The 13,667-nt window shown below is 41.0% G+C and overlaps 1 protein-coding gene across 1 annotated transcript in view; it reads right to left on the reverse strand.

Moving 5' to 3' along the window:
* Nucleotides 1–13,288, reverse strand: part of KCNQ2 (potassium voltage-gated channel subfamily Q member 2) — a 97,583-nt gene extending 84,295 nt beyond the window's left edge. Inside the window, exons 1-2 of the mRNA XM_087720871.1 lie at nt 13,248–13,288; nt 3,454–3,544 (exon numbers count right to left, since the gene is read on the reverse strand). Of these exons, the coding sequence (XP_087576997.1) occupies nt 3,454–3,544; nt 13,248–13,288 (132 nt within the window). The remainder of the gene's footprint in view (nt 1–3,453; nt 3,545–13,247) is intronic.
* Nucleotides 13,289–13,667: the final 379 nt, after the last annotated feature.

Raw genomic sequence — 13,667 nt, forward strand, 5'->3', positions numbered from 1 at the left:
GCAAAGGAGAACTTAGAATATATTTTTTTTATTTAGTTTGTCGAACATGTAAAAGGTAAAAGGTAGAAGTATAAACATAAATATGAACACAGTAAATGAGTACAAATAATGGGGACAGTAGGACAGGGATGGTAGGCACGCTGGTGCGCTTATGCACGCCCCTTACAGACCTCTTCGGAATGGGGTGAGGTCAACAGTAGACAGTCTAAGGCAGGGGTGGGTTCCTGCCAGTTCTAAGCTCTTCTGTAGAAGAGTTTCCATAAATCTACGGTGCCGTTTAGAATCGGTTCCAGCTCCCTCCCCCCGCCCGTCTGCACATCATCAAGATGAAGAGCGAGAGGAGGAATTTTGGGAGTTGAAGTCCACAAGTCTTAAAGCTGTCAAGTTTGAACACCTCTGGGGGGCATTCTAAAGGGTTAGGGGTGCAAGGGTCTTGTAACTTGACAGCTTTAAGACTTGCAAACTTCAATGCCAGAGTTCCTGAGTCAACATGACTGGAGGAGGAATTCTGGAAGTCCACAAATCTTAAAGCTGTCAAGTTTGAACACCCCTGGGTTTTTTTTTCTAAAGGGTTAGGGGTGCAAGGGTCTTGTAACTTGAAAGCTTTAAGACTTGCCAGAATTCCTGAGCCAACATTACTGGAGGAGGAATTCTGGGAGTTGAAGTCCACAAGTCTTAAAGCTGTCAAGTTTGAACTCCCCTGGGTTTTTTTTTTCTAAAGGGTTAGGGGTGCGAGGGTCTTGTAACTTGACAGCTTTAAGACTTGCACACTTCAAATGCCAGAGTTCCTGAGCCAACATTACTGAAGGAGGAATTCTGGGAGTTGAAGTCCACAAGTCTTAAAGCTGTCAAGTTTGAACACCCCTGGGGGTTTTTTTTCTAAAGGGTTAGAGGTGCAAGGGTCTTGTAACTTGACAGCTTTAAGACTTGTGTGGTTCAAATGCCAGAGTTTCTAAGCCAACATTTTGGTTACTAAGCAAGAGCGTTGTTAAGTGAGTTTCACCACATTTTACAAGTTGGCCACTCCCACCCGGTCACATGGCCAGCAAGCCACTCTCACAAAGCAGAAGAGGTTCTAAAAATTTTTGAAACCCACCACTGGGTCTACGGTAGACAGTTTGAGGTTAAAATAATGGGGGTTTGGGGATGTAACAACAGAGTCAGGTAGTGCATTCCAAATCCAAAAGTTTTTTGTATAAAATGTACTTCAGAATTTTGTTTTTAATTTGCAAACTTCTTCGCTCTTGTCCTTCTCAGCTTTATAAAATTCCAAAGAAAACCTTTTCAGTGGATTGTATATATTGTCCACCTACACATACATCGGTGGTCTTCAACCTCTGACCACAATTAGGGCCCGAATTTCTGTCACTAAGCAATGTGGTTGTTAAGGGAGCTGCACCTGATTTTACAACCATTCATACTATGGTTATTACGCGAATCACTACAATTGTTAAATGAATCATGCAGTCAAAGCTCACTTAACAACTGCCTTGCTTAGCAACAGAAATTTCGGGCACTATTGTGGTCGTAAGTGGAGGAATTATCTGTATTATAGCTATAAATAACCTGTATTATAGGTATAATAACGCTATAGGGCATTGCATGCCAAAACAATTAGACACAAAGACAGTTTTTCCCCCCATGCCATCACTCTGCTAGCACCTAATTCCCATATGTCTAAGGATATTTACTCATGGACTATGGCTGTATTACTCTTATCCTCATTTTTTCTAGCACCTTTTCTACCATAAGATACGGTATCTTATCTCGTGACTATATTAGTTTGTTATTTGTATGTAACTCAGAGCTTATGCACTGGAGATCAATTCCTTGTGTGTCCAATTACAATCGTCCAATAAAGAATTCAATTCTATTCTTTTCTATTTCTATTTTATTTGATTTCTTTTCTTTTCTTTTCCAGTTATATTCCATTTCTATTCTTGTCCTGTCCTATTCTACTCTATATTCCATTCCATTTGATTTTCTGTTCTGTTCTGTTCAGTTCTATTCTACTCTTGTTCTATTCTTATTCCTCTTCCTGTTCCTATTCCATTCCATTGTCAACATGCATGGCTCTCTTTCCTGGATTTAACAAAGTAACAGAGTTGGAAGGGACCTTGGAGGTCTTCCAGTCCAACCCTCTGCCTAGGCTATACCGTTTCAGATAGATGGCTATCTATCTGAAATAGATATATTATATAGATATAATATATATATATATATATATAGATAGATAGATAGATAGATAGATAGATAGATAGATAGATAGATAGATAGATAGATAGATAGATAGATAGATATAGATATATATATTATATATATAGATAGATAGATAGATAGATATAGATGGTATAACCCTATACCGTTTCAGATAGATGGCTATCCAACATCTTCTTAAAGACTTCCAGTGTTGGGGCATTCACAACTTCTGGAGGAAAGTTGTTCCACTGATTAATTGTTCTAACTTCAGGAAATTTCTCCTCAGTTCTAAGTTGTTTCTCTCCTTGATTAGTTTCCACCCATTGCTTCTTGTTCTACCCTCAGGTGCCTTGGATAATAGTTTGACTCCCTCTTCTTTGTGGCAACCCCTGAGATATTGGAAGACTGCTATCATGTCTCCCCTAGTCCTTCTTTTAAACTAGACATATCCAGTTCCTGCAACTGTTCCTCATATGTTTTAGCCTCCAGTCCCCTAATAATCTTTGTTGGTCTTCTCTGCACTCTTTCTAGAGTCTCCACATCTTTTCTACATCGTGGCCACCAAAACTGAATGCAGTATTCCAAGTGTGGCCTTACCAAGGTGTTATAAAGTGATATTAACACTTCACATGATCTTGATTCTATCCCTCTGTTGATGCAGCCTAGAACTGTGTTGGCTTTTTTGGCAGCTGCAGCACACAGCTGGCTCCTATTTAAATGGTTGTTCACTAGGACTCCAAGATCCCTCTCACAGTTACTACTATTGAGCAAGGTACCACCTATACTGTATCCGGCATTTTATTTTTCTTGCCTAAATGTAGAACCTTACTCTTTTCACCATTGAATTTCATTTTGCTAGATAGTGCCCAATGTTCAAGTTTGTCAAGATCCTTCTGTATCTTGAGCCTATCTTCTGGGGTGTTGGCTATTCCTGCCAGCTTGGTGTCATCTGCAAATCTGATGGGTTCCCCATTTATTCCCTCATCCAAATCATTGATGAAGATGTTGAAGAGTACTGGGCCTAAAACAGAGCCTTGGGGGTACCAAGTTGGATGGTTATCCAACATCTTCTTTAAAACTTCCAGTGTTGGAGCATTTACAACTTCTGGAGGCAAGTTGTTCCACTGGTTAATTTTTCTGATTGTCAGGAAATTTCTCCTTAGTTCTAGGATGCTTCTCTCCTTGATTAGTTTCATCCATTCTATCCATCTCTCCCATCCCATAAAGGCCTTAAACATTTAGCATCACACCTACCAGGCTGTAAAGGGCCCATTCAGAACTCTCTTCATAATCGTCGATGGTGGAAAAGACGGAGAGGACTAGGCAGGAGAAAACCAGCAGAAAACTGGATGGCACAGAAACAAACAGAAAAAAAAGGGAGGGGAAACATTAATGCAGCCATCGCTGGATTTGTTGCATTCTATTTTTCTTCCAGGCTACAAATGACAGGTTGCTTCCTGCAAACTGCTTTTTTTTTTTTCAAGAAATTTTTATTTTTATTAAACAAACAACACACACAGAGAGAGAGAAAATCATCATCACATACAGCATGTCATTTGGTTACAAGCGTTTTTGCATCCATATTCTCAAATAGCATTTACAATCACAGATTTTTCATCTGGTATAACTAAATATCTGACTTTCATTGTACAATGTGTATTCAATTACAATTAGTATTTTTTTTTTCAATAAACCTAATTCCCTTACATTCTTGATTGTCAATTTAATAAATCACAGATTTATTTTATATATACTTTAATTATACTTTATATAATCACAGATCCCAATATGAAAGAAATTTACCAACCATTTATATTTGTATATCCCTGTTTTCAATTGTGCATAGTTCCACCAATCAACTATCGGGTATGCTCATGTTCATTATTGTCCTTGTACATCATACATTCAAACAGAGATGTTATTCCTTTATTTTTCAACAAGGTATTTTAAATCGTCACTATATATATATATATATATATATATATATATATATATATATATATATATATATATATATATATATATATATATATATATATATATATATATATATATATATATATATATATATACATACATACATACATACATACATACATACATACATACATATATATATATATATATACCAATTTTTAATTACTTCCTTATTAAAATTATTTATCAACAACAAGGTATCTTTGTAATATATTCTTAGGGTTATACATTATATCACCAATCCTCTATCAAGTACACATAAAATCATTGTTATCCTAATCCATTTTAAAACAAAAAGTTCTAAAGTATTCAATTCATATATGTATCAGTTTTTCATTGTATCGTTGTTAGTCTATTTCACAGCATAATTGTATTATCATTTAGCTCCTTCAGTTAAAACATGAGTAAAACATTTTTCATTTCCAAGTTTTTCCCCCCAACCACTGATAAAACAAATCCTATATCTTATAAAATTGCTCGTCTTCTTGTTCTCTAATTTCAAATGTCAATTTACACATTTCAGCACACTCCCATTATTTTTCGAATAACTTCTTCCTGTTTTGGTATTGTTTCATTTTTCCAGTTTTTCCTGCAAACTGCTTAACGTGATTAAAGAGTTAACGTATTTTCTAGATTCACACACAATATTGAAAATCAGAACTCTTAGTTGCCATATTGGACCAAAGCCACAGAAAACGAACCAAGCTTAGCATCTGATATAAATGGAGCTTTTAGGTCAGCGTTTCAAGGAAGACCAGACTACGAAATTAGTGGTGCGTTGCTAACACTGCTTTTATTATAAGGCTACGGATCGTCCTTGACTTACAACAGTTTCATTTAGTGACCGTTTGAACTTACAACAGCTCTGAAAAAAATGACTTGTGACCATTTTTCACACTTAATGACCGGTGTAGCGTCCCCATGATCAGATGATCAAAATTCAGACGCTTGGCAACGGATTCATATTTGTGACGGTCGCAGTGTCCCGGGGGCACCTGATCTCGTTTTGCGACCTTCTGACAAGCAAAGTCAATGGGGAAGCAGGATTGACTTCCTAACCATGACTTACTTAACCACTGCAATGATTCACTTAGCACCCGTGCAAAAAAAGGTTGTAAAATGGGCAAAATTCACTGAACTGTCTCGCTTAGCAACAGAAATTTTGGGCTAATTATAGTCATAAGTCAAGGATTAAGTGTATCATAACAAAACAGTGCAAGCCTGAATGTACTTCTCCCCCCCCCCCCATATCCTTTTTCTTCCTGAAAACTAGTGAGGGTTATGAGTGAGACACTCCCTCAAATTGCATGTGCATCCTAGACTCAGGTTTCTTTTGTCTAACTCTTCTCTCCATTGTAGTTGTTCCTCCTCCTCCTCCTCCTCCTCCTCCTATTATTATTATTATTACTTGTACTCCTCCTCCTCCCTCTCTGTTCCCATCTTCCGTTCTTCTCCTACTTCTACTACTACTACTATTCCCACTCTGTCCCCACCTTCCTTTCTTCTCCTTTTCTTTCTCTTCCTCCTCCTCCTCCCTCTCTGTCCCTATCTTCCTTTCTCCTTCTCCTTCTCCTCCCCCCTCTTCCTATTACTTGTACTCCCCCTCCTCCCCCTCTGTCTCCATCTTCCTTTCTCCTCCTCCTTTTCTTTCTCCTCCTCCTTTTCTTTCTCTTTCTCCTATTACTTGTACTAATCCTACTCCCTCTCTTCCTTTCTCCTTCTCCTTCTCCTCCCTCCTCTTCCTATTACTTGTACTACTACTACTCCCTCTTCCTTTCTCCTTCTCCTTCTCCTCCCCCTCTTCCTATTATTTGTACTACTACTACTCTCTCTCTTCCTTTCTCCTTCTCCTTCTCCTCCCCCCTCTTCCTATTACTTGTACTCCCCCTCCTCCCCCTCTGTCTCCATCTTCCTTTCTCCTCCTCCTTTTCTTTCTCTTTCTCCTATTACTTGTACTAATCCTACTCCCTCTCTTCCTTTCTCCTTCTCCTTCTCCTCCCTCCTCTTCCTATTACTTGTACTACTACTACTCCCTCTCTTCCTTTCTCCTTCTCCTTCTCCTCCGCCCTCTTCCTATTACTTGTACTACTACTAACTACTCCCTCTCTGTCCCCATCTTCCTTTCTCCTCCTTTCTCCTCCTCCTCTGTCCCTTTTTGTCTTAGCTGACCTGATAGGTGTACTATATGATCCCAGCCATTTCTTGTCCAAAGTTTAGCTCCAGATTAAATATAACGTGCAGCCAAAATATAGAAGTAATGGGGGGGGGGGAAACTCTTGGGCAGAGAAGATGGAATTCTGTCCTGTTTGCACCCTAAGAGTCCACAAGGGAGCCAATTTTGCCTAGTGCTTAAGGTGCTGGTCTAGAAGCCAGGAGATTGTGATTTCTAGTCTCATTTTAGGCATGAAAGCCGTCTAGGTGACTTTGGACCAATCATCAGGAGACTGTGGATTCTAATCCTGCTTTAGGCATAAAAGCAGAGGTGGGTTCCTACTAGTTCGTACCTATTCGGTAGAACCGGTTCATCAAATCTACTGAACCAGTTAGAAGAGGTTCCACCAGTGGACCCGAAAGCAGGCCACACCTACAGAAGAGGTTCCCAAAATTTTTGAAACCCACCACCGGCAAGGATCTTGTAACTTGACAGCTTTAAGACTTGCATGCTTCAATGCCAGAGTTTCTGAATAGCTACTTGGACCGACCTAAGTACTAATTCATAATTTCATATCCGGTCACATGGGCAGCACGCCACTCCCATTTGGTCACATAGGTGGCAAGCCACTCCCACAAAGGAGGCCACACCCACAGAGTAGGTTCCAACAATTTTTGAAACCCACCACTGCATAAAAGCCAGTGTAGCGATTTTGATTCAACCACCAGGAGATGGTGAATTCTAGTGGCACATTAAGCACGCAAGCCAGCTGGGTGACTATGAGCCAATCACCGTAAGACTTTGACTTCTAGTCCCACCTTAGGCACAAAACAAATTGGGTGACCATGGGCCAGTCACTTTCTCTCAGCCCTAGAAAGGAGGCAATGGCAAACCCCTTCTTGCAAAAAAAATAACCCTGCCAAGGAAACTGCAGGGATCTTTCCAGGGAAGCCCTGAGAATCGGACACAACATAGATGGAAGCGGAAAAAAGAAAAGAAGAGAGAGAGAGAGAGAAATTGCTAAGAGAGAAAGAGAGGGGGGAAGAGAGAGAGAGAGAGAAAGAGAGAAAGACAGAGAGAGAGAAAGACAGAGAGACAAAGAGAGACAAAGAGAGACAGAGGGAGAGACAGAGAGAGAAAGGACAGAGATAAAGAGAGAGAGAGAGAGGGACAGAGAGAGGGACAAAGAGAGAGAGACAGAGAAAGAGAGAGAGACAGAGAGAGAGAAAGGAGAGAGAGACAGAGAGAGAGAGAGAGACAAAGAGGGAGACAGAGAGAGTGGGGGAAAGAGAGACAGAGAGAGACAAAGAGAGAGAGACAAAGAGAGAGACAGAGAGAGGACAAAGAGAGAGAGACAGAGAGAGAGAGAGACAAAGAGAGGGGGGAAAGAGAGGGTCAAAGAGAGAGAGAGAGACAAAGAGACAGAGAAAGAGAGAGAGACAGAGCGAGGGAGAAAGGAGAGAGAGACAGAGAGAGACAAAGGGAGAGAGACAAAGGAGAGAAAGAGAGAGAGAGAGAAAGAGAAAGAGAAAGAGAGAAAGAGAGAGAATACTGTATACACATACATACATTCATGTATACTCCCACAATCCAGAAGAAGATGATATAAATATAAATGTTGAAAATGGAACTGTGCTACTCCTGGCAAGGGAGGTGTTAAGTGAATGCCTCCATGCACACACAAAGAAACAACTGGAGGTGTGCAAGACCTTCCAATTTCTAAACATCTCAGCTTGGAACATTTAAACTACCCTTTCCGGCTCAGATGCTTTGAGCTTAAAATACTCCAGGAAGGTCAAAAGTACTCTTCTGAAGTCAGAAGAAAGCAAACTGGGAATTGAAATGGAACATCTGCACTCAAAACATTCTGGATCTGATGAACCCCCTCCAGGCACAAAGGTTGAAAGACTGATCGGCTGTCTGTTTCCCCCCAAAAAATTGCTCCCTGGATGATGCTACTTGTTGTCCTAAGCAGCCCTCCCGAGACAGATGTGTTCACTGCGGTTCCCATCACTGTAAATAAGACATGGTCAGGTTACCTCTGGGTGATCACAGCCCATCTGTGATTTTCGTATGCCTCAGAAGAGAATCGGGGGGAAACTCTGTGTAGTTTCAGACACAGAGAAAATGGAAGCAGTATTCTTTAATAGAATGGAATGGAATGGAATGGAATGGAATGGAATGGAATGGAATGGAATGGAATAGGATAGGATAGGATAGGATAGGATAGGATAGGATAGGATAGGATAGGATAGGATAGGATAGGATAGGATAACAGAGTTGGAACGGACCTTGGCGGTCTTCCAGTCCAACCACCATATTTAGGCAGGAAACCCTCTACCACTTCATACAAATAGTTATCCAATCTCTTGTTAAAAACTTCCAGTGTTGGAGCATTCACAACTTTGGAGGCAAGTTGTTCCACTGATTAATTGTTCTCACTGTCAGGAAATTTCTCCATAGTTCTAAGTTGCTTCTCTCCTTGATTAGTTTCCACCCATTGCTTCTTGTCCTGCCTTCAGGTGCTTTGGAGAATAGTTTGACTCCCTCTTCTTTGTGGCAACCCCTGAGATATTGGAAGACTGGTATCATGTCTCCCCTAGTCCTTCTTTTCATTAAACTGGACATACCCAGTTCCTGCAACTGTTCTTCATTTCTTTTAGCCTCCAGTTCCCTCATCATCTTTGTTGCTCTTCTCTGCACTCTTTCTAGTGTCTCCACATCTTTTCTACATCGTGGTGACCAAAACTGGATGCCACATTCCAAGTGTGGCCTTACCAAAGTATTATAAAATGGTATTAACCCTTCACGTGATCTTGATTCTATCCCTCTGTTGATGCAGCCTAGAACTGTGTTGGCTTTTTTGGCAGCTGCTGCCCACGGCTGGCTCCTATTTAAATGGTTGTCCACTAGGACTCCAAGATGCCTCTCACAGTTACTACTATTGAGCAAAGTACCACCTATACTGTACTGTTATCTATGACACAACAAGCTTTCCAGAAACTGGTGACTCGGCTATTATGAAACCACATTTTTTGCTTTTCCAAAAAATGACACCAACCACCGGCAGAGAAAAAGCGACAACACAGAACAACCTCTGGGCAGAAAACATGAAGACCTCAAGTTATACAAACAGCATGAAAGCATTCGTCTGGTTTGGACGAGCATCGCTGAATTCAGGTGCTTGGCAACGGATTCATACTTATGACCGTTGCACGTGATATCCTTTTGCGAGCAAAGTCAACGAGGAAGGCTGTACAAGCACTGTGAAGCGGTATATAACTCTAAGTGCTTATTCTATTCTATTCTATTCTATTCTATTCTATTCTATTCTATTCTATTCTATTCTATTCTGAATTGCAAGCTAACTGCCCACAGTCGGGAGTTTGATCCTGACTGGCTCAAGTTTGTTTCAACCTTCTGTCCTTCCGAGGTTGATAAAATGAGGACTCAAATTGTTGGGGGCCAAACTGCTTAGAGAGGGCTGTAGAACACTGTAAAGTGATATATAAGTCTAAGTGCTATTGCTATTGTTTTCTGTATTTTTTCAGTGACTCTTCAAAATTCTGAGGGTGCTGAATAAAGAGACTTATAACCTGCAGCCTAATAGCTACCCTACTATAATTCCCAGGGTTTCCTCCAAGCACTGAGGCACTGAGCTAAACGATTTGAGCTTGAAAACATGCAGCAAGGCAGGATAAGGAAGCTGTTGCTCTTTATAATCTGGGATCCGATGGCTGCATCTCAAAAAAAGATAACAGTAGATCTCAAAAGCATGTTCTCTATGTACATTTCAGGCCTTCTGCAAACCTTCGAGCAAAAGTAGAGACATGATAGAATGTTTTGAATTTCTCCTTCCCAGGCTATTTGCAGAACCAACGGAGGCTACGTGATAAATTAGTAATGACCATCTGCTGGCTGATGGATCATGTAGAGATAATTCCTTCATGTCTCACAGACTCCGCGCGATTCCTCAAAATAAGAATTGTGCTTAGAGTGAATCATTTTGGGTTTCAGGAAGATGGCAAAGAACCTGAGAGAGAAGAAGAGAGATTTGGAAATGCATTGGGGTTTTCACCATTTCATTCAGAATGATGGGACTAGATCAGGGATGTCCAACCAATGGCAACTTTGAGTTGTAGACTACAATTCCCAGAATTCCCCAGCCAGCCATGCTTTAAGACTGGTAGACTTCAACTCCCACAATTCCCTAGTCAGCCATACTTTAAAACTACTGGACGTCAACTCCCACAGTTCCCCAGTCAGCCATACTTTAAAACTACTGGACGTCAACTCCCACAATTCCCCAGTCAGCCATGCTTTAAGACTGGTAGATTTCAACTCCCACAATTCCCTAGTCAGCCATACTTTAAAACTACTGGACGTCAACTCCCACAGTTCCCCAGTCAGCCATGCTTTAAGACTGGTAGACTTCAACTCCCACAATTCCCTAGTCAGCCATACTTTAAAACTACTGGACGTCAACTCCCACAGTTCCCCAGTCAGCCATGCTTTAAGACTGGTAGATTTCAACTCCCACAATTCCCTAGTCAGCCATACTTTAAAACTACTGGACTTCAACTCCCACAGTTCCCCAGTCAGCCATACTTTAAAACTACTGGACTTCAACTCCCACAATTCCCCAGTCAGCCATGCTTTAAGACTGGTAGACTTCAACTCCCACAATTCCCTAGTCAGCCATACTTTAAAACTACTGGACTTCAACTCCCACAATTCCCCAGTCAGCCATGCTTTAAGACTGGTAGACTTCAACTCCCACAATTCCCTAGTCAGCCATACTTTAAAACTACTGGACTTCAACTCCCACAGTTCCCCAGTCAGCCATACTTTAAAACTACTGGACTTCAACTCCCACAATTCCCCAGTCAGCCATGTTTTAAGACTGATAGACTTCAACTCCCACAATTCCCTAGTCAGCCATACTTTAAAACTACTGGACTTCAACTCCTACAATTCCTCAGTCAGCCATGCTTTAAAACTACTGGACTTCAACTCCCACAGTTCCCCAGTCAGCCATGCTTTAAGACTGATAGACTTCAACTCCCACAATTCCCTAGTCAGCCATACTTTAAAACTACTGGACTTCAACTCCCACAATTCCCCAGTCAGCCATGCTTTAAGACTGGTAGACTTCAACTCCCACAATTCCCTAGTCAGCCATACTTTAAAACTACTGGACTTCAACTCCCACAATTCCCCAGTCAGCCATGCTTTAAGACTGATAAGACTTCAACTCCCACAATTCCCTAGTCAGCCATACTTTAAAACTACTGGACTTCAACTCCCACAGTTCCCCAGTCAGCCATGCTTTAAAACTACTGGACTTCAACTCCCACAATTCCCCAGTCAGCCATGTTTTAAGACTAGTGGACTTCAACACCCAGAATTCCCCAGCCATCCGTGCTTTAAGGGTAATGGATTTCAATTCCCCAGCCACCTCGCCATGGTGGTTGGGGAATTCTGGGAGTTGAAGTCCACAGGTTTTCATGTTGCCAAGGTTGAACATCCCTGGATTAGATTGATTTTGGGCTTACCTCAAAGGGGTCATTCTTCCATTGGAGGTAGGCCAAAGATCAATCTAGTCCATTATTTGAGGTCAAAAGCTGGCCCCCTCAATATATTTGCAAAACTTCCTCTCAGTTTGACTAATTCTGAAGGGTTTAAAGAGGGTTAATACTAAAATTTTACATACAGGTTGTTCTCAACTTACGACTGCAAAGGACCTTGCCCATTATGATCATATGTCACAACAGTTAGAAAACGGGTCAGTTATGTCAGTGTTTCTCAACCTTGGCCACTTGAAGATGTCCGGACTTCAACTCCCAGAATTCCCCAGCCAGCATTCGCATTCGCTGGCTGGGGAATTCTGGGAGTTGAAGTCCAGACATCTTCAGGTGGCCAAGGTTGAGAAACACTGAGTTATGTAACCGACCTGATTCTACGACCTTTCTTGCAGCAGTCATTAAGCGAACACAGTTGAAAAGTGAGCCAAACATTAGTTGTGGTTGCAGTTTTGCCGAACATTATGTCAGGCCTGCAGGTATATCCCTTTTAGGATCTTTGGCCTGCCACACTTTCTATTATTTCACTATGCTGTTTCATTAGCGTAGTAGTTGGGAGGGGGGAATAGAAAAGAGTAGAATGGTGGAATGTGTTGCTGTTGTTCTTTTCTAGAAGCCCAAGGTCATCTTTTGTCTCCGCACCTCTGCACCTGACCGGAAGCAGCTGGGTGGAGATGCCAGCGTGGAAGAAGAAGATTGGACAATGTGATGGATTTGTGGGTGGGGGGGACAAGATCATGAACTTTCAACTGGGTGGGAATCCAATATAACTTCCAGAATTGGGATTCCACAGATGTGCTAAGATGTCTGATTTATTAAATTGGAACTTTAAGGATCATTTTGCCTTGGACTCTGATTTAATTCTACATGATACTTGGAACGCTGACACATTGAATGTGTCCATTTTCAGTGAAACCATCATACAATGCAGTCACATGACCCTGAAATGCTGTAAAACTTTGTACATCTTCTCAGCATCCGAACTTCCAAAGGTCCCCTTTTTCAGGTCAGCCGTAACTTCAAACGGTCCCTAAGCGACCGGACATAAATCGAGGACTACCTGTATGGCTTTAATTATCATTAATTTAATTACCATTAATTAGAACTGCAGGGAAAAAAAACAATTACTACCAACCTGCCTTCCATTGAGACTTGTACGCAGCAGGAGTCAAAAAGAGGACTGAAAATATCTACAGACCCCCTCGCATCCTTGTTTCAATTCCTACCCTCAAAAGGACGCTATAGAGCACTGCACACCAAGACAACTAGACACAAGGACAGTTTTTTCCATCACTCTGCTGAACAAATAATTCCCTCAACACTGCCAAACTACTCACTATGCATTACTATTAATCTTCTCATCGTTCCTATCACCCATCTCCACCCACTTACGACTGCATGACTGTAACTTTGTTGCTTGTATCCTTACGGTTTATATTGATTGTTTCCTAATATGATATGATTGCTTATTTGTACCCTATGACTTTCATTAAATGTTGTACCTTGTGATTCTTGACAAATGTATCTTGTCTTTTTATGTACATTGAGAGTTTATACACTAAAGACAAATTCCTTGTGTGTCCAATCACACTTGGCCAATAAAGAATTCTATTCTATTCTGTTCTGTTCTGTTCTATTCTGTTCTGTTCTGTTCTGTTCTGTTCTGTTCTATTCTACTCTACTCTACTCTACTCTATTCTAGTCTCTACTTCTTATTCTGTTCTGTTCTGTTCTAGTCTAGTCTAATGTAATCTATT

Source organism: Thamnophis sirtalis, unplaced genomic scaffold, assembly GCF_051295495.1.
Source record: "Thamnophis sirtalis isolate CommonGarterSnake01/CBP01778 unplaced genomic scaffold, rThaSir2_p1.2 scaffold_7, whole genome shotgun sequence".
Taxonomy (NCBI): Eukaryota; Metazoa; Chordata; class Lepidosauria; order Squamata; family Natricidae; genus Thamnophis; species Thamnophis sirtalis.